The sequence below is a fragment of the Mastomys coucha genome, unplaced genomic scaffold (genome assembly GCF_008632895.1).
Source record: "Mastomys coucha isolate ucsf_1 unplaced genomic scaffold, UCSF_Mcou_1 pScaffold23, whole genome shotgun sequence".
Classification (NCBI taxonomy): Eukaryota; Metazoa; Chordata; class Mammalia; order Rodentia; family Muridae; genus Mastomys; species Mastomys coucha.
This window is the reverse complement of record NW_022196906.1, coordinates 21,156,046-21,176,461: the sequence shown is the minus strand read 5'-3', so window position 1 is coordinate 21,176,461 and position 20,416 is coordinate 21,156,046. Positions and strand designations below refer to the sequence as shown.

General features: G+C 43.0%; 1 protein-coding gene across 2 annotated transcripts in view; it reads left to right on the top strand.

Moving 5' to 3' along the window:
* Jam3 (junctional adhesion molecule 3) overlaps positions 1-20,416 on the top strand; it is a 54,975-nt gene that overhangs the window by 27,528 nt on the left and 7,031 nt on the right. For both annotated transcript variants that reach the window (XM_031343526.1, XM_031343525.1), the window contains exons 2-3: positions 18,080-18,145; positions 18,849-18,962. In XM_031343526.1, coding sequence (XP_031199386.1) covers positions 18,080-18,145; positions 18,849-18,962 — 180 coding nt within the window. The remainder of the gene's footprint in view (positions 1-18,079; positions 18,146-18,848; positions 18,963-20,416) is intronic.

The window sequence follows — 20,416 nt, the reverse complement described above, 5'->3', positions numbered from 1 at the left end:
GCCTTGAACTCAGAAATCCACCTGTCTCTGCCTCCCAAGTGCTGGGATTAAAGGCATGCACCACCACTCCCTGGCGATGGATTATATCTTATAAGAGGGATTCAAAAGTAGGGCCTGAAAGTGTATCAGTCTGGTGTTGGACAGTTACTGGCTGGGTGGATTCTTGAGTGTATCCTCAATCCCGTGGGGGTGGTGGTGATAACCAGTTCCTACCCCATGGTTATTTTGGCAGTGGTAGCTATGATCTGGAGGCAGGCTGGCCATCCTTGGGCCATCCAGTCCAGCTTTTTAGATAAATAAGCCACAGGTCTTTGTTATGGTCCCAAAGTTTGGGTAAGCACCCCCTTTGCTATCCCTTTCTCTCATCTACATACAGGTAGAAAGGTTTGTGTATGTCCAGGAGGGCCAAGGCTGGTGCTTCCAATAAGGCTCTTCCTAGAGTCTTAAAGCCATGTCCATTTCAGGGGTCCATTCTATTTTCTCTTCTTGGCCCCTGGTGGCCTCATATAATGGTTTGGCTATCTCAGTGAACCCTGGCACCCAAAGTCTACATAACCAGAAGAACCCAGAAATTCCCGTACTTGCCTTTCGGTTGATGGAACTGGGATACTAAGGATAGTTTACTTCCGGGGCATCTGACAACATGCCTTGGCTGGCCCTCCTTGAATACTTACCCCAGATAGGTGACTTCAAGTTGACAAAGCTGGGCCTTCTTAGCAGACACTTAGCCAAGTTGACTCAGCTCCTATAGCAGGTCTCAGTGGGGTCTCCTGGCAATGTCTCCAAGTTGGGGGCCTGCAATACATAAGTTCTCACACAGTACCTCCTCAAAGGTGGTGGGTGAATTCTTGAATCTTTGAGGCAGGTGTGTCCAAGTCAGTTGTCCCTTGAAACCATTCAAAGGCAAATAGAGGCTGGCTTTTGTGTGTCAGAGGCAGGCTGGCAAAGCCATTCAGTGGCTGGACTTCTAGTGGATGTCAGTTGCAGCTTAGTTAACAAAAGCCATGTTCACAGCTGACTGGTTCTCTCTGACTTCTGTGACAAAAGCAGTGTAGGCTTCAAAACTATAAGCTTCAAAAAATCTTTCTAGATGTTCCCTGAGGCTCTCATTTTTTCCCTGCATCACCTAATTCACTTTAGATAAATTTGTGGGCCGGCTGGTGGCCTCTTGAAGGCCCCCCCCCCCCCCAATCAGAATCTGGTGGTAGACCCGTCGCCTCTCCTTATCTTCAGCAGTGTTAAAATCCCAGTCTGGTCGAGTCAAAGGAAAGGCTCCCAGTATCTTTGCCCAGTAGTGTAGCTGGGTCATGTGGTAGTTCACATTTTATTTGTTTAAGTCACATCTACAGTACTAGTGGCTGCCCCAGGTTTTACTCTTTCCACAGACGATCCTCCATCCCCACATCCTCATCAACACTTGCTGCCATCCCTTTTCCTGGTGGTAATCACTCTCACTGGGGTGAAATGGAATCTCAAAGTAGTTTGAGTATGCATTTCTTTTAGAAACTGTTTATGAGTCTGAATGTTTTACTTATGTGCATGTATGTGCATCACATGTGTGTAGTGACAGTAGGTGCCAGAAGAGGGCATTAGATCCCCCAAAACCGGAGTTATGGATGTTTTTTGTTAAGTCCAATAATTGAGAGGAGAAAAGCCAGTTCCACAATTATCCAGTTAAAGCAACCTTCTTTTAGAAGTGCACCTGACACTGGCCAGCTGACTGCTCCCCCTAAGTAGGGATTTTAGAGAGTAGCTGCTCTGGCCTTTTGAGGTCTCTCCCTTTTATGGGGGAGAGGGTAAAGGATTAGCAGCTGTAACTGTGTTTACAGGGGTGAGAGAATTGGCTGTGAGAGATTGTTAGAAAAACAGTGAAAGAGGAAGGCAAGGATATACATCATGTGAATAGGGTCACATGGTTTTCAGGTTACATTGCATTTAAGAAACAGAAACATCAGCTGGGCAGTGGTAACGCCCTCCTTTAACCCCAGCACTTGGGAGGCAGAGGCAGGCGGATTTCTGAGTTCGAGGCCAGCCTAGTCTACAGAGTGAGTTCCCCGGGCTATACAGAGAAACCCTGTCTCAAAAAACAAAAAACAAAAAGACCACCCCCCCACTGACCCCCCCCAAACCCAAAACAAAGAAAGAAACAGAAACATTCTTAAACAGTTCTTGTAAAGTGTGGGAGCTTGACATAATGGCCTTCATAGTTTGCAAGGTATATTGCTTCTGCTTTGGTCTCCCTTTGGGGAAGTGGGGAGAGCAAAAGGCAGTATTGGAGTGGGGACATGAGATGGAGACAGACAAACAGACAGACAAAAGAACAAGTTAGAGAACAAGGGAGGGGTGGGGAAGAGAGAAGGAGGGAGAGAGGGGAGAGAGGGGGGTGGAGGGAGACGAGGGGGGCTGGGGCTCTTATGTGTGCACTTGCTGTCGTACCTGTTGGTGGCAGGTGATGCCTAAGCTGCAGGCTGGTGGACATGCCTGATGGCTAACAGTGTGGGCATGTGTGCTTCCTGCCCACAAAGGTGAGAAGAGGGCTCCAGGTTCCCTGGAGCTGAAGTTATAGATGGTTGTGAGCCATGTCTGTTGTAGGAATTGAATCCAGGTCCTCTGGAAGATCAGGTGGTTTTCTTAGCTGTTCCATCCTTCCAAGTGCATGGTTTGTGACAGTTTTGTTATCAGGTGGCTGAAGCCATGGAGATTTATTTATAGGCCCATATCGTGTTTCATTGGTCTTCATCTCTGTTTTTTGGCTTTTGTTTGTTTGTTTGTTTTTGTTTTTTGTTTTTGTTTTTTCGAGACAGGGTTTCTCTGTGTAGCCCTGGCTGTCCTGGAACTCACTCTGTAGACCAGGCTGGCCTGGAACTCAGAAATCCACCTGCCTCTGCCTCCTAGGTGCTGGGGTTAAAGGTGTGCGCCACCACTGCCTGGCCTTCATCTCTGTTTTTGTGTGGTATCATGCTACCTCTGTTTCTATAGTTCTGTAGTATGCTTTGAGGTTAGGTGTTGTGATAATGTTCTTCCTGCTGAGGATGGCTTTGCCTACCTGTGAATTTGTGTGTGTGTGTGTGTGTGTGTGTGTGTGTGTGTGTGTGTGTATGAATTTTAGGATTTCCTTTTATTTCTCTGAAGAACTGGACACATTTCTGATAACAAAGGTACTTGAAGTTCATCCCGCTCCTTCTACCTTAAAAAGTTAGTAGTTATCTGTGCACTAAAAAAAAAAAGAAGAAGAAGAAGGATCCTATATATTTATTCTGATCCAAACAAGTTTCTTAACTCTTCTGTAAGGCCGCATCTTCTGGATAGTGTTTGCTTTGTACCTAACATTCAGTGTTCCTTGCTGCTTTCCACCCACAGAGCCTTTCTTGGTGAGGAGGAGGTGTGATATAAGAAAATTATGAAGGCTTTTCAGACCTGCTTTAATTGATGGCCCAGATGGTGAGGAAAACCCTATGGAGAGCTAAAAATTAAATGAGTGAGAGCAGATTTAAAAGTTCATAATTAGACATTCATATTCATGCTATCTCCCCCTTCCCTATGCCCTCCATGCCCTCCCTCTCACCTTTTCCTGCCCCCCACCCCCGTGTGTGTGTGTGTGTGTGTGTGTGTGTGTGTATGTGTGTGAGTGATGTATATGAGGGTGACATCTAACTCAACCTTGTAGCTCTGGATGACCTTGACTTTGAACTCCTAGTCCAAAATCCTGCCTGCACTCCTCCACCTCCCATATGCTGGGAGTATAGACATGTGCTACAATACCTGATTTGATTCTTTCTCCTTAAGAGTACGTGCAAGTACTCAGTCTTTTATTTACATGTGGAATTCTGTTTCCCTGTTGATAATAGGTTCCTTGAGGTCAGTCTGGAATTTGAACATCACTGATACCTCAGCACATGTAAAATCATTCTCCAGTATAACAATAATGGCTAGTGTAAGCCAGATGCTTTCAGTATGTTGGGTACTGCACTTTGTATATGCTATCTTATTTAATATTTGCTGTCTTAGGACAGGAAGCATTATAATCATTTGCCTCTTAGGCATAAGGCTAGATCCAAGTCAAAATGGCCATAAGCACTGGAGTGAGAGCTCAAACACTGCGACATCACACAGCTTCTTATAAAACACTTGGCTTTTAAATAACTATCTTTTGAGCAAAACAGTGAATGAACTGAGTTTAAAATTAATTTTCCAGAGTCACAGAGATGTTTTATGCCTCTTTACAATAAACGGCGCTCAGTGTGAGCGGTCAGCATGCTGCCGTGCTTGGTGATGCTTATAATTAAGGGAGATGATGCCCCTGACAGGTTGCAGTGTAAACACGCTGCTTCTCTGTTCTCCTTTAAAGTAGAATAATCAGAAGCAGCTAACAGTGATGTCTTAGTGAGGGGCTTCTCAAGTATTACTTGGTGTAATGCCGAGTTAATGTGGCATTATTTACAGAATGGTTTTGACATTCAGATGCAAATTAAAATGTGGATTTTCCACTCCAGTTCCATAGCAAGTGCTGTGCCCTGGGAACCACTGAGTATCCCATAGAGCATCATTAAGTAGGTTCTTGGTTCTACAGCTCTAAGACCCGAATTCAGCTACTGCAGTGATTCTCAACCTGTGGGTCCTGACCCTCTTGGGGGGGGTGTTAAAGGACCCTTTCATAGGAATTACCTAAGACCACCCTACATATCAGAGATTTATATTATGTTTCACAATGGTAGCAAAATTACAGTTATGAAATGACACCAAAAATAACTTTATGATAGGATTATCACAACAGGAAGATGTGTATTATAGTGGCAGCATTAGGAAGGTTGAGAACCCTCGAGCTAGTGTCCAGTCAGGATTCTCCTGATTGTGTTACTTAACTTGTTCTGGACTTAGCAGCTGTTCTGGAGTGACTGTGATCACTCTCAGGAGACCCTCAAGAAGCCTGCTGGTCCTTTGTAGTGGGGGACTCTGACTATAGGACTCACAAGATCCTCAGTGTATCTCCTTCCCTGAGGTTAGACAAGAAGTAAACAGTTGTTACAGAGGACGCTAAAAGTAGCATAGCTGCCTGTGAGTGTGTGGGGGATTCTTTAAGGGTGGAGCTTTTTGTGGGTTGTCCTTGCTTCTGGTGGACCCCAGTTGAGAAGGAGCTACAAGTTGCTCTGGGGACTTCCTTGAGATGTAGCCGCCTGTGGTGGTTTGAATATGCTTGGCCCGTGGGAAGTGGCACAGTTAGGAAGTATGGCCTTGTTGGAATAGGTGTGACCTTGTTAGAGGAAGTGTGTCACTGTGCTGGTGGGCTTTGAGGTCTCCTAGAACTCAGGCTCCTGCCCAGTGGGGGAAAGAGACCTTCCTGGCAGCCTTTGGCTCAAGATGTAGAACCCTCGGCTCCTCCAAACCCATGCCTCTCTGCACACTGCCATGCTTCCTGCCATGATGATAATGGACTAAACCTCTGAAACTGTAAGCCAGCTCCCATTAAATATTGCCTTTATAACAGTTGCCTTGATCATGGTTTCTTTTCACAACAATAAAACCCAAACTAAGACACCACCTTTGTGTCAGCCATGAATAATCTTAGTAGACGTTGGTTCTCCACCCTGGACTTATATAGGACTGTTTCTTTGGCCCTTCTTAGATAGTGTGTACAGGTACCCAGGTGTTTTACTGAGTTTTTAAAAAAATTTACATTATGTACGTGTGTGTATGTGTTTGTGTGTGTGTGTTTGTGTGTGTGTGTGTGCATGTACATATGAGAGTAGTGCCTACAGAGCTCGAAAGAGGGCAGAAACTGGTTATGGCAGGTGTAAGCTGCCTCATGTGGGTGCCGGGAATTAAACTGAGGTCCCCTGTGAGAGCAGTTTGTGCTCTTAATTGCTGAGTCATCTCTCCAGCTACTTGCTGATTGTTTGTTTGTTTAGCATCTCCCCAGGAAGTGATGAAAAACTCTATATCCTAATGTTGAGAACATTGGGGTGTGTGACTCAAGATGTTAGGAATTTCGGTTTGTCTCCATTTAGAATGTCTGGGTTTAGGCAGGACATTTTTCCTTTTTTCTCTGGAACCAGAAGTATTCTCAGTATAATAGAAAATAAGTGAACTTTTTGGTGTTTCTATTGGAACATAGTGTTTTTTTGGTTTTACATCCACTACATCGGTATCTCTCACTAGCTTAAAAATGAAATCTGATCATATTACTCTGCTGACCTTTTCATTATTTCTGTTTTTATTGAGTACGTGCTCTGTACTAGGAATTTTATGTCCTTATATGCAATCCTTAATGATGTCAATTACTTTATAAGATAGGCACTAATTTCAGTATCTATAAATGAGAAACAGTAGCACCCCAAGTAGCATGGTGAATGGTGGTGGACCTCTTATCAACCCAGTTCCAGAACCACGGTGTCAATGCTTCGATGGCTCAGGGGCAGCCAGAGTGCTCTCTTTCAAGTGCCCTTGGCTGGAATGCTTCACTAATGACCTCGTAAGTGATGTATTCAGGAGCTGTGGCCACTCTAGCTCCTTCCCACTACACAGAAGGCAGCATAGTAAGTTTTCTTTAATACCAGTCTGTTGTGTCAGTCCTCCCAGGAGACATACTTTCTAGTCTCCATCCTTCCTTTCTCACTCTGAAGATGTCTGTTAACATCTTATACCATGTGAAGACAGATTGTGTTAGTTTTTATGTACTCTGCCCTTCTGCTCTGAAGACTCTGTTGGGTTTCTCCCCTTCACCTGATCCACTTAGTGACTACATTATCCTGAGTGAGTTTCTATGTCTGTAGTTTGGATGGTCACAGTAGGCACCTTCTAGGATAGTTGGGAGGAATATAAAAGTTGTTTAGGAAAGTGGTGGCTGACACAGAACAAGCACTCCAGGGAATTCTATATGAGAATATATATATGTATGTGTACATATATACATATATACACAAACATTCGATGTATACACATAAATATAGTAGTTTAGATTGTCTGGTTTGAAACATTTCCATTTCTGATGCTGAATATACAGCATTTTTTTGGCAGGTCGGGGAAGGTGGGAGTTGGTGATGATTGTTTTTGGATTTTGTTGGTTTGCTACTCTGTTGCCCTGGCTGGCCTGAATCTTATTGTGCAGCCCATGTTGGCTTCAAACTCGTATTTTTTCTGCCTCAGCCTCTACAGTATGGGATTACAGGCATTTGTTAGCATGCTTATTCATATAACTCATTTTAAGTTGCTTTTTTGTGATGAGAATATTGTCATGAGATTGATTTCTCAGAGAGGCCATTTTCCCTTCCCCTCTCCTCCCCTTCCCCTCTCTCTTTTATGCGGTAGATCAAACTCCTTTATGCTAGGATAATGCTGTTATGTAGCTACATCTTAGCCTGTTTTCCTTTTTTTATAATTTTTTTTTACCTATTTTTTTTCCTTAGGGATTCTACAGAGACAGCAAAAGAAATGAAACCTTTCATGGATGTCTTCTGTAGTTGAGTTAAAAATTGGAATTATTGGATAGGATGCCAGTATGGGGAATACAGGAAGGGTGTAAACAGAGCAAACTCACTTCTCTTCCCTTAAGCTTTCCTAGGAGGACATGATTGCATTCATTAGTTCATCTCTGTTCCTAGGAGGACATGATTCCATTCATTAGTTCATCTCTGTTCTCCAGTTACGGTTTTAATCACTCCACAATCATTACTAACTCTTGGGTTTGGAGTTTAAAAAAAAAAAGTTGAGGTATAAGTTGCCATGTGATAAACTGTAAATATGTAATATCTAATTTGGCAAATTTAGCATATATGAAAGGCCTTGCAACCACTACTACATCAAAAATAGTGACTACAACTACCACATATGCAGTTACTCTGAGTATAATTTCATTCTCTTTTGTATGTAAGGTAATATGACTAGGAAAGTAGGCACATTTCAATTGTTCAAGTCAGTTCTCCAAATTGCTTTGTATTTTCACTGGCAGCCCAGGGGAAATCAAAAGTTTGATGTCTGTATCAAGTTGTGGTCATTCTTTTAACTTTTGGCCATTCTTATCAGTGTATATTGCTGTCTTACTGTGGTCGTAATTTGTAGCTCACTAATGATGTTGAGCATCTTATGTTTATCACTTGTAAATGTCTTGCACTTACTCATCACTGAGGTTTTAAAAGTGTAAGCAGCCATAGATAATAAGCAAATAGAGAATGTGACTGTATTCCAATAAAAGTATATATACTAAAGCCACAGCAGTCAGACAGCAGCTTGGGATTGTACTTCACTCTTTCTTGACATAGATGATCATGTCCATGTAAATAAAGACAGCTCTGCCTTTGCCTTTCTCATTGTTTTTGGAGACAGTCTTTCTATGTAACCTTGGCTGGCCTGGAACTTACAGAGATCCTCCTCCTCTGCCTCCTCCTGACTCTTGGATTAAAGGTGCATACTGTACGGGTATTTGTTGCTATATGGGTAAGTGTTCATGCCTGGGTTCACTGGCTAGAACTTCCAATACAGTGTTGAATGGAAATCTTAAGACTAGATGTCTTTATCTTGTTCTTGTCTTAGTTAGGGTTTCCAAACCACCACATCTGACCTTAGGAGAAAGTATTCAGCATTTAATTCCAAAATAATTTATGATGAATGGATGCTAGGTTTTAGCAATACTCTTCTTCTTCATCCATTGAAAATGTCTGCTGGGCAGAGGTGGCACACGCCTTTAATCCCAGCACTTGGGAGGTAGAGGCAGGCTGATTTCTGAGTTCAAGGCCAGCTTGGTTTACAGAGTGAGTTAAAAGAAAATATCTTCTTGCTACTGTGTTTTTGCTTTTTTCTCTGGAGTTGTGTTAGCCGATCAGCCATTGCTAATCATACCTCACAATTCTGTCCTAACCATTTGGTCCTCCTGATAATGGCAGATTTTGGAATTTTATACTTGTGTTCATAAAGAATATTGACTATAGTTTTCTTATAAAATCTTTGGTTTTGATACCAGAGTCATGCTGCCCTCAACCAAAGGCATAGGTGGGAAATATTTCTTTGTTGTTGTTGTTATTATTAATGTTTTGGGGATTTTAGAGACAGTTTGCATTTTTACATTGAATTTTTATTGAAGTTTACTAGTGAAGCTTGCTATACCTGTGGTTTTTTTAAGGAGAGTCTTTTAATTACAAAAATTTTTGTTTTAAGTCAATGTGAGGTTATTCTGGTCACTTAATCTTGAGTGAGGCTTTGCAATATTTATTTCATTATAATTGTCTAATTTGTAAGTATGAAATTGTTCATAATACTTCTCTCCCTCTCCCTCTCCCTCTCTCTCTTCCTCTTTTGAGACAGAGTTTCTCTGTATAGCCCTGGCTATCCTGGAACTCACTCTGTAGACCAGGCTGGCCTCGAACTCAGAAATCCACCTGCTTCTGCCTCCCAAGTGCTGGGATTAAAGGCATGCGCCATCACTGCCCAGCTCATGACTTACTTTTTTGATTGTTATATATGTAAAGATTTTTTTCCATCTGAGTTGCTAACCCACATTGCTGTTGGGGGAAAACTAGAGTGCAATGTCTTCTCAGATGCACTTGTCAGTAGCCCCTGACATGCTCCAGGGATCCTAGTTAGTGAGGTTCTGGTATTTGTAACTGTTTCCTTTGTCACATTCTGTTCTCCAGCCTTGCTTAGTGAACATCCTAGCTGATTCTTTTGTTAAGTTCCCATTCACTAAAGATCACACTTTATGGTCTTTAATTCTAACTTCTTGACAAATGCTTAGTCATGTATTCATTGTTGCTGCATCCTATAAATGCTGAGTCGTGTTCACTGTTGCAGCATCTTATAAATGCTAAGTCATGTGTTCACTTTTGTAGTATCCTACAAATGCTTTTTTTTTTTTTTTTTAAAGATCTCTTTATTATTATATGTAAGTACACTGTAGTTGTCTTCAGACACACCAGAAGAGGGAGTCGAACCTCATTACGGATGGTTGTGAGCCACCATATGGTTGCTGGGATTTGAACTCAGGACCTTTAGAAGAGCAGTCAGTGCTCTTAACCACTGAGCCATCTCTCCAGCCCTCCTATAAATGCTTAGTCATAAGTTCACTGTTGCATCATTATACTCCAAAAATTCCATTATGTCATCTTTTCTGGCATCTTTTGATTTTTTTTTTTAAATTAAAATAACTTATTTCATGGTTAATATATATGGTTAAGCTAAATCAACAGAGACAATGTCGTGATCATTTTTTCATAGTGGCTTTGGACATAAAAAGTATGTAGCTTAGACAGGACTAAAATCATTGAATTTTGATACCTGAAATTAACAGGAAGGAACTTACCTAGGAAACCCTTGCTTTGTTTTCATTCTGGGCTGGAATGGTTGCCTTCAGCATGAGTCCGAAATGTTTCCTGCTGAAATAGCCCTCTTATGTTCTTACCTATGGCACAGCCATTTAAAACAAACAATGGGAGTTAGCCATGGGAATGCGGCTGCTTACAGCTGGAGCCTACTTACGGCTGGAGCCTGCCCCCATTAAGACTTGTGAGTCCTGTGAGTGCAGTGACCCAGCCTCTGGCTGTGCTGCATCCTCTCAGTGCAGTGACCCAGCCTCTGGCTGTGCTGCATCCTCTCAGTGCAGTGACCCAGCCTCTGGCTGTGCTGCATCCTCTCAGTGCAGTGACCCAGCCTCTGGCTGTGCTGCATCCTCTCAGTGCAGTGACCCAGCCTCTGGCTGTGCTGCATCCTCTCAGTGCAGTGACCCAGCCTCTGGCTGTGCTGCATCCTCTCAGTGCAGTGACCCAGCCTCTGGCTGTGCTGCATCCTCTCAGTGCAGTGACTCAGCCTCTGGCTGTGCTGCATCCTCTCAGTGTAGTGACCCAGCCTCTGATTGTGCTATGTGTTGCATTTTCTTTTCTACTTCTTTAAAATATTTTTTTCATTCTTGCCTTTTTCTTGTATTTTTGAATTTATTTATTCAGTGAACTTTAGATATTTAGTCATGATTATATGTATGACATTAAAGTATAGCATTTATTCTTATTAGCTTGTTTCCTTAAACTACACATAAAACTACAATATTTATTTTGAATTATATTGACTACATTTATTTATATGCTATATTTGTATAATTTATATACTGAATATACATGCATTTCTTTCACACTTTAATCTAAAATACAGTGTTTTTTTCTTTTGTGAAGCAAGGTCTCACTGTAGCGCTGATGGGCCTCTGACTTGAGCATTCTGACCTTCCCTCAAATGCCCTGCTTTCAGCTTACTCTTCTAAGTGTTGGAACTGTAGGCACCTGACTAGCACACCTAGCTCATGTGACTATTATTCTTATTCATTGAGGAAAGAAAAATACAACTAAGTTGCTTTATTTCTAAGTATATAACTTAGTAGTCACGAGTTAGAAAAGACTGTGATAGAGAAATTCTTGGTAGCGTATAGTCTTGTCCTATTTTGGTAGGACTGAGCTGAAGTTAAACTGTACACATGAGAATTGAACTTACTCTCTTTTTTTCCATACAACCATTCTTAATTTTCCTCATCTTTCAACATTTCAGTTACACCAGTTACTTTTAGAACACGTTTATTTTCTTTTAACATGTTAAAGCTGAAAGTCCTGTAGCTTGACTGTTTCTTACTGCTATGACAATGGGATAAAGAAATCTCATCCCTTCTTTACAAAGCCCTGGTAGGTCTGGGAGCATGAAGTGGCTGTTCCATTTATATTTAAAGTAGGACCATCCTCCTTCACTGCCCTTGACAACAACAGCTAAGGCTGTTTCTCTGTACCTCCTCAGACTGCAGAGACAGAGGGCCTTGGAGAATGGAAACAAGATGGGATTATTGCAGAGTTTATACAGTTGGAATGCAAATATAACTTGGTATATATTTGAATCAAATTGAATATATTTCATTTGAATTGAATTGAATATATTCTTTGAAGCACATAGGAGCACATATTCTTGTCTTGGAATTCTGATACCAGAATTTGTAATGACATGCAAAGAGTGTTTTCAGGACTGGCTCACAGAGTTGCACCAGGCCAAGGTTTCCAGTCAGGTTAAGTGTTAGGGATGATGTATTTGCAGATGAGATGCTTTACAGAATAAGAATGCGCCTTGACACATGCTGTATAATTTAGTCATCACCATTGTCATGCCTCAGTACCTCCAAAATGAGGCTCATGGAGAAAGATGTCTCTCTGAGCTTTCTGCTGTTAGAAACTGATGATGCTGGGCTTGTATGAACATGCTGACCACCATCTCTCTCCTCTGTTGGTTACAGTTCTATAGTTGTTTCAGCTAAAGCTAAACTCTTGGTGAGCCAGGCAGGGATGCCATCCAGCTCGTGTTTTGTTGTATAAACTTTTTTGAATGATTAAAAAGGGTAGGGGTCAGCCATCAATTACAAGAAGAGGTAAGCTATTACTCTGGGGGATCTTTCCCTTCCTGTTTCCCCTTCTGCCTTTCTGCCTCCCGAACCTGTCCTCAGGTCTATCTTGTTCTTCCTTCATTCTTCCTGGGAGAGTGTTTGGTGCTGCTGGAGTGCAGAGACCACATCACATGGTATGCTAAGGAATTGTGTTGAGGTCATGAAAACTGACATGTTAGGAATGTACAGTGTATCCCTGCAGCCTGGTGACCCCGGAGAGACAATGATGTCACCAGGCCCAAAGATACTTTGCCCAAGAACTTCCTCTTCCATGGGGAGAGTGCTCTTTATTCTATTTAGATCTGCAGCCAATTTTAGGATAAGATCTAATGATACCAGAGAACCCAGAGTTCCACAGTTTAAATAGTAATGCTATGCAAAAGCACCCTCCACATTGACACATAAAATTAACCATTCAAGCCAGATTTATTTTTAATCCCATCTTGTTTGGCTGATCCTTTTGTATGTGTGTGTGTGTGTGTGTGTGTGTGTGTGTGTGTGTGTGTGTGTGTTTTCTTCAGAATAAGGTTTCTCTGTGTAGCTCTGGATGTTCTGGAACTTGCTGTGTTTACCAGGTTGGCCTTGAACTCACAGAGATCTACCTGCCTCTCTCCTGAATGCTAGGATTAAAGGTGTGTGCCACCACTCAGCTTTTTTTTAAAAAAAAAAAAAAAAGAAAGGGTTTCATTTTGTATCCCAAGCTGGCCTAAAACTTATATTCGTCCTGTCCTCTCACATGTATTACTAGGTAGACTTAGACTTCATTTTTAAGGATCTGTTAAGATTATATTGACATTTAGTTTGGCCTTGATCACATTGGTAGGTATAAGCAGGATTTCCTCCAGCTGTGCCTTGGTCAGTCAGAACCTGTTTTGAATGATTTATATTCTGCTGTATGTGTAGGTGGATGGTTCTGGACAATAGCATTCTGTGTTCCCTCTCCCTCAGTTCTTGCCCTTAAATTCCTGGAAAGTTGGCTAATGCTCTGTGACATTGTTGAAATGATGCTTTATACTGAAATACTTTTCTGTAAGGTGGCTTTCACTGAACAAGCACAAGCAAGTGTTCTGTTCTGAACAGTAAACATGCAGTTAATGTCCATGGATAAGCCTGTGCTGCTGCTTTATATTTAGACTTGAGCCCCAGTGGGCCAGCACAATCCCACAGTGCTGTGTGCTGACGTGATATTCTCGGCTTGAGTCCTGGTTAGGGGAAAGTTTTCTTTTGAGCAGGAGACAAAGTGAACAGAGTGCCAGAAAGCTAAATATAAATCCTCTGAGAGCCAGTCACACATAAACTAGGTTTTAGCAACAACATATTGTAGACTGAAATAATTTTAAAAGAAAATTTTCATCCTGTTTTATAGTAATTGGTATAAATTGCAGTTAATGTAATTTTCCATGAAAAGCTAAGCTTACTGATCTCCTCCTCTCCTGGTGGGCCCTGTAGGTAAATAAAGCCACTGTTAGTGAAAGAGACCCCTTCTGTTATTGTAGTGGTTTATTCATGAGTCAGTAGATCCAGGCTCCTGTTTGCATGGCTTTAATTTCAAAGAAAGAAGAGAAAATGAAGGAAGATGCATAGTTTGCACTGGGATCCTGAGCAGTCACCCCTGGAACTGAGTTTGAGTTCTCTCAAGTGTGTGACAGCCCTTAGAACATTCAACCAGAATGAGCTGACTGTAGAGCTAACAAGAGTGTGGGCTGAAGCTCATGCCATTCCACAGTTCAACACCTCTTATGGTTTAAGTCTGTGTTTGTTGCAGTATTTTGTTATTGGCTGGTCTTTCTTTAGCCTGTAGATGCATTTTATAGCCAGTCACTCTGGGGTAGTAGAAGGAAGCATGGGTGTCCTGGGCTGGGCAACAGGCTGTTTCTGAGTGGATGGGGCCTGGCCCCACAGAACGAGTCACTGCTCAAGGCTTCTTGGATAGCACCACGTGTAGAAACCTGCAGGCATGTTTGGCAAGACACATTCCAGGGGGTGAGGGGTTGGACAGTGGACCTTGCTTTACCTATTTAATTAGCATAATAGGTTCACTGTGGTGTTTTCATCTGTGCACGCCATTATACTTTGCTCATACTTGCCCCTCCTTCTGCCTCTGCCTCCTCTCCCCACCCCGTCTACCCCTAACAATGTGAAAACATGTCTTTCTGAGTCTGACTTAGGGGAATGGTATTTTAAACAAGTGAAGGATTGGTATATGACTTGCCTGCCATCTTGGCTCCAGACCCTGGTAGTTTCTACGTCTCTCAACACTGAAGGAGGAAACTGCAGTTCTTGTCCACAGGTGCCTCAATTGTTCCTGGTAAGGAAAGGGAAGGGGAAACGGAGAACACAGCAGCTCTGGGTGCCGGCCATGAGGAAGGCCACGTGAATGTCAGAGCAACAGTGTTTCCTCTTGTGCCTTATCATCCTCATCTTGCCTGTTCCCTTCCTTAGCCCAGTTCCATGTTGTGAGCGGGAGGAAGAGGTGTTGGATTGGTGGTGACCGTGCCAACTGCACATCACACCAAGACCCTTTGAAAGCCACTTCCCTTGCAAACTTGTCTGAAAAGAGATTTTGGTAGAACAATGGGCTATCAATTTAGACTTCAGGGTCTGATTCATGTCTTCCTTTTAGTATAAAATCTCCATTATGTGGATCTGTTGCTGTCTCTTTTATTTCTGGGTAGATTTTTAGTATTATTTCCTATATGAAAATTAATGAAATAAATCATGGAAGTAGGAATGATAAGTCCAAACTCCTGGGCTTGATTCTTGACTGTGCTTGTTGCCAGTAGGCTCTGTCCCCTGCCTGGGAAGTACATGCAGTAGTCTTTACATTCAAGGGTACGGGGAGGCTAAGTCAGTGCTGAGAACGTTGTTAGATAGCCCCCCAGTGATGCTCAGAGGTGCAGCTCACTAGAATCCCTGCAGCACACAGAGTGCCTCCTTGCTCCGCTCCATCACCTGTTACAGTACTAAGGGAGGGAGGGAGGGGGTACGGGATTTGCTGTGCCTTTTCTCTACAATAAGCATCACTTTGCAGGCAGGATGATAATTTCCTTTAGCACAGTAGTCAGCTGATCTACAAGAAGCAAACCACTGTCGTTGGTGCCTGTCAAAATCATGCTGTTTGTAAGTTTAGGTCTCATTTCTGGTCTGTCTTCTCTGCACACTACTGACTGGCTTCTCATATGTGACATCTTAACACTCTTTAGCTGGTGGATTTTCACATGACATTCTTTACTCTGACTACTGTTGTTTTCCCAGGGAAAGCACAAATTTGCCTTATGGGTATAATGTCCTGAAGGGTGGGGTGCTGGTAATTCTTGGCGCTAGCTTCTTAACCAGAGGATACAAACACTCGGAAGTGACCTGAGGTACTCTGACCCTCTCAGCTTCATTGCTTTGATCAGATTTACGGATGTCAGCTTTTCTCCTGCTTGCTCTCATTGTGCTACAAATAACCTGTGGTTGGTGCATTGTAGGATGTCCTTGTGTTTGGACCATTTTAGCATTTGGGAAATGGTAGTTAGATCACAGATAAGGGATTTCCAGATGTTGATCGTCTCTCCCTAATTCCTGGTTTTTGAGACAAGGTCTTACTCAGTCACCCTGATTGGCCCTGAATTTACTATATACTGTAGTCTGGCCTTGAACTCTTGCTCTTCTAGCCTCAGCCTTCCTGGTGCTGAGTCACAGGCCTGCACCACCACTGCTTCTTTCTTTTTATTTATTATTTTAAATAATATTTTATTTTTGAAAACTCTATGCATTTATACAATACTTTGATTACATCTCTGCCTCCTCCCAACACCCCATTGCCTCCTACACTCTTTCCCTTGTAGCTTCTTGTCCCCTCTCTTTTTGTTATTGTTGTTATTAATAACTGAGTCACATTAGTTCTCTTCATATACACATGTGTGACCGTGTGGATGCCCATTTCGACATGAGCAACCTATCAGCATCTGCATCCCTAAAGAAAGTTAGACCCTTTTTCTCTCAGAAGACTTCAGTTGCCATTACTTCCTCTGAAAGAAGTGGGGTCTTAGGCCCTCCCTCATCCACATTGGGCTTTTTTGACTGGCTTGATCTTGTGCTGGTTACCGGCACAATAGTAACCACAGACTCTGTGAGTTGATGCATGCAACAGCTATAGGATTTCCAGAAGTGAGCATTTCACATCTCTCCTCTCCATCCCGTTTTTTATGTTCTTTCCATCTCGTTTTGCAAAGTTCCCTGAGCTTTGGATGGTGGGAAGTTGATACGGATGATACTTGCATAGCTGAGCACTCTTCATTAATTATACTCGGCACTCGGACCAGTTATGAGTCTATGTGTTAACAACTTGGCACCTCAGAAAGAAGCTTCTCTGTCCACGGTTGAGAGAGGCACAGATCTATGGGCAAAACCATAAGTCTTAAGAAAGCAGTTTGACAACATAGGTATTTAGCAAAACAACAGCTGTAGGATCCCCAAGTCATAAGCTTTGACCAAATTCTTAGTACCAGAAATGAAATTCTTCCTGTGGATCAGGGTTACCCCCTAACAGTCACGCCATTATTGTACCAGTGGCCATACATTGCCAGCAGGCCAATATTGTAGCATGCAGTGTCCTGCACTTGGTAAGGCCATTGATGTCTTTTCTTTTTAGCAGCCTATATAGCACCTTCTGGCAAAAGTATAAGTTAGTTTCCTGGTCAGCTTGAGTTGATTTCTCTATATCCTGCATCTAAAGCCAATAGTATCTTTATCAATTGGACTTACATTATGTCAGTGGACAACCAAGAGCAGTGGCAGTGGCCTGTCCTGGTTTAGTGCCTCTGAGAGAGGTCTTTGCTAGATCACAGTGGCAAGTCTGTAGGGGTGGTTTCTTGATTAATGATTGATGTGGGAGGACCCAGCCTATTGTGGGTGGTGCCACCCCTGTCCAGGTGGTCCTGAGGCATATAGGAAAGCAGGCTGAGGCAGCCACGAGGAACAAGCTGGTAAGCATCATTCTTCTATGGCTTCTGCTTCAGGTGTGTGAAGAGTTGTAAGATGAAGTCAAACCTTTCCTCCCCAAGTTGCTTTTAGTCGTGGTGTGTTATCAGCAATAGAAACCCAATCTAAGACATTAAGTGCCATTTAAAAATAAAATATAGGCTAGAGAGATAATTTGGTCAATAGGATGCTTGACTTGAAAGCATTGAAGACTTGTTAGATCTCTAGAGTCATGTCAGAAAGCGGATGCGGTGGCACATGTGGGTCACTGGCCAGACACTCTGTCCTAATCCGGGATTCCAGACTGGTGAGAGACCCTGTCTCACACACCATGCGTGTAAAGCCTACTCATGGTTGCTGTAGCAGAGAGACTATGCTGAGGCTCATTAGGATACACAGGACAGTCACTCTGTTCAGAGCTTGCTGGGTCTCAGTTACTGTTGCTCTTTGTTGTCCTGAGTAGTAGTAACGGGTGTTTTTTTCCACTTTCAAAGCTCTTCCCTTAAATTCTTTTAGAATCTGAGGAACAAAGGAAAGCATGAACTACTGTTTGTCTGTGAGACACTGTTGCTAGTGTATTTTCCCATCCCCCGTGTTTTGTGATGGATGGTGTTTTGTGATGGACATTCACGTTTACATGGAAGGAAGAGTTGTGGCCTCCATCCAGTGTTTCTTGCAGTTGTGGGGCTATCTAACTTTACTTTTGTTTTTTTCCTTCAGGCTGCATGATAGAGGCAGTGAATCTCAAATCCAGCAACCGAAACCCAGTGGTACATGAATTTGAAAGTAAGTACAGGAAACATGGAGAGGGATGGGAGCCTCTAGTGGATGTTGGATAGCTCTGCAGCCAACCCAGCACCTGTTCTGTTGTGTTTATTGTATTGATACATTTATATATTTGTTTGTTTGAGACACGATCTCACTGTGTAGCCCTGGCTGGTGTGGAATTCACAGCCTGGAACTCACAGCTGTCTGCCTGTCTCTGCCTTCCAGAGACTGTGCTGGGATTAAATTGTGCACCACCACACCCAATCTGTTATCATCTAAAAGATATTTTATTTGTGAACGTGTGTCTGTCTATGTACATGTCAGGAGGATATTGCAGAGGCCAGAAGAGGGCCCTGGATCTCTAGTAGATGGAGTCTAGATAGTTGTATGCTGGAAATTGAACTCCTCTTGGCAAGAGCAGTAAGTGCTCTTAACCACCGAGCCATCCCTCCAGCCCCTACTCCCCTGAATGTAATAGCCAAGAATGTTCAGGATGGCTGTTGTGTATGGGCAGCCTAGCAGCACACTCTGCAGGTTACATTGGCTGTTTCCTGCCTATCCTTATATCAACACAACAAAGAAAGCTCACATAATAGATGTGGGTGTCTAAGGGGAGGTGTGTTCCCTGTGGTGAAATCCTTACTAATGTTTTCATTGTTTTTCTGGCAGAAACTCGTCTTGGAAAGTTGAAGCTTATAATCTTTCTCCCATTGCTCTCCAGGTGTGGAATTGTCTTGTATCATTACGGACTCACAGACAAATGACCCTAGGATTGAATGGAAGAAAATCCAAGATGGCCAAACCACATATGTGTATTTTGACAACAAGATTCAAGGTATGAGGCCACTGTGCTCTGCACTCATCCTATTTTATCTACAGGCCTCAGAATTTATTTATAGTAACATTCCCCCAGACTGCCAGCCTACTTCTGTGGCTCAGATTGTTGTGACTTTCTGAGTTTATCACTGAGAAAATTTCAATTTTAGCATTGATTTTTTTTGAGCCTGCCTGTACCTGTACAATGCAGCTTCAACAAATCCCAGCTCCTTAGTAAGGACTTGGGTCTCTGTACAGATTGCCTGAGAAATCACAGCAAACCATTTCCTTAGCCAGGCTGTTATGGCCCACAACAGACATACTGTGAGTGCCCAAAGGGATTATCACAGCAGTGTGGGGACACAGAATTGAGTTCCACTGTGTCCAGTGTTAGGTCTGGGGCCCCCCTACACCGACCTGCAGCAGGACAGTATCTGGGGATAGTATTAATGTAAGCTACTATGGGATGGTGAAGAGGCAGAGACTGAGAGCCAGGCATCAGGATGTCTGCTGCCGAGTGCTCAGGCAGTCTACAAGATAGCAAGTGCTACATGCTGAGAGACATAGTGGCAGGAAAGAGTGCTACATATGGACACACACAAACCAGGGAGAACTCAGCTGCTGAGAAGAGCTGTAGCCAGGGCCTGGCTGAGAGGGCGATGAAGAAGACAGCAGGTGCACGGGGTGTCAGGCCACAGCTGTCTGGACAGCAGGCAGTACCCATAAGAGGTACTAGGAGAAGTGACAGAGACTGGAGGTAATCACAGCTCCGAGCAGGACCAGATCAGATTTCCTTGGCGGAGCTGAGGTAGCGCCATTGGAAATGCGAGGGGAGGATCAGCTGTGCTGAAAGATGGAGTGCTGGGGCTGTGAGGGGCAGAGTAGGATGTTACTTTCCGTCTGGCATCAAGGGAAGGAGAAATAGGAGGGCCTATGTTCAGTTTTAGTGAAGTCATGGGCATTGTGATCTGAGTTCTACAGGTTTCAGGAGTTGTAAGGTCTTAAAAATAGTTTGTTGGTTACAGCTGTAGCTCAGTGGTACAGTGCTGCTTACCTAGCATTCATGAAACTCTGAATTCAGTTTCTACGTCTGAGGGGGGATAACAAGATCAAACCCCAACAACTTCCAAGGGCTGTATGTGTAGCTTTGTGGTAGCACCCTGTAGAGCTCACAACTCCAGGGGATCTGACACCTCCTGACCCTCACAGGCCATGAATGCATGCATATGGTGTGTGGACAAAACGCTCTACACCAAGAATATAAATAAGTAAGTCTTAAAAAAAAGATGCATTTATTAAAACTATAAAAACCTAATGATTGCCGGGCAGTGGTGGCGTATGCCTTTAATCCCAGTACTTGGGAGGCAGAGGCACGTGGATTTCTGAGTTCGAGGCCAGCCTGGTCTACAGAGTGAGTTCCAAGACAGCCTGGGCTATACAGAGAAACCCTGTCTCGAAAAAACAAAAAAAAAA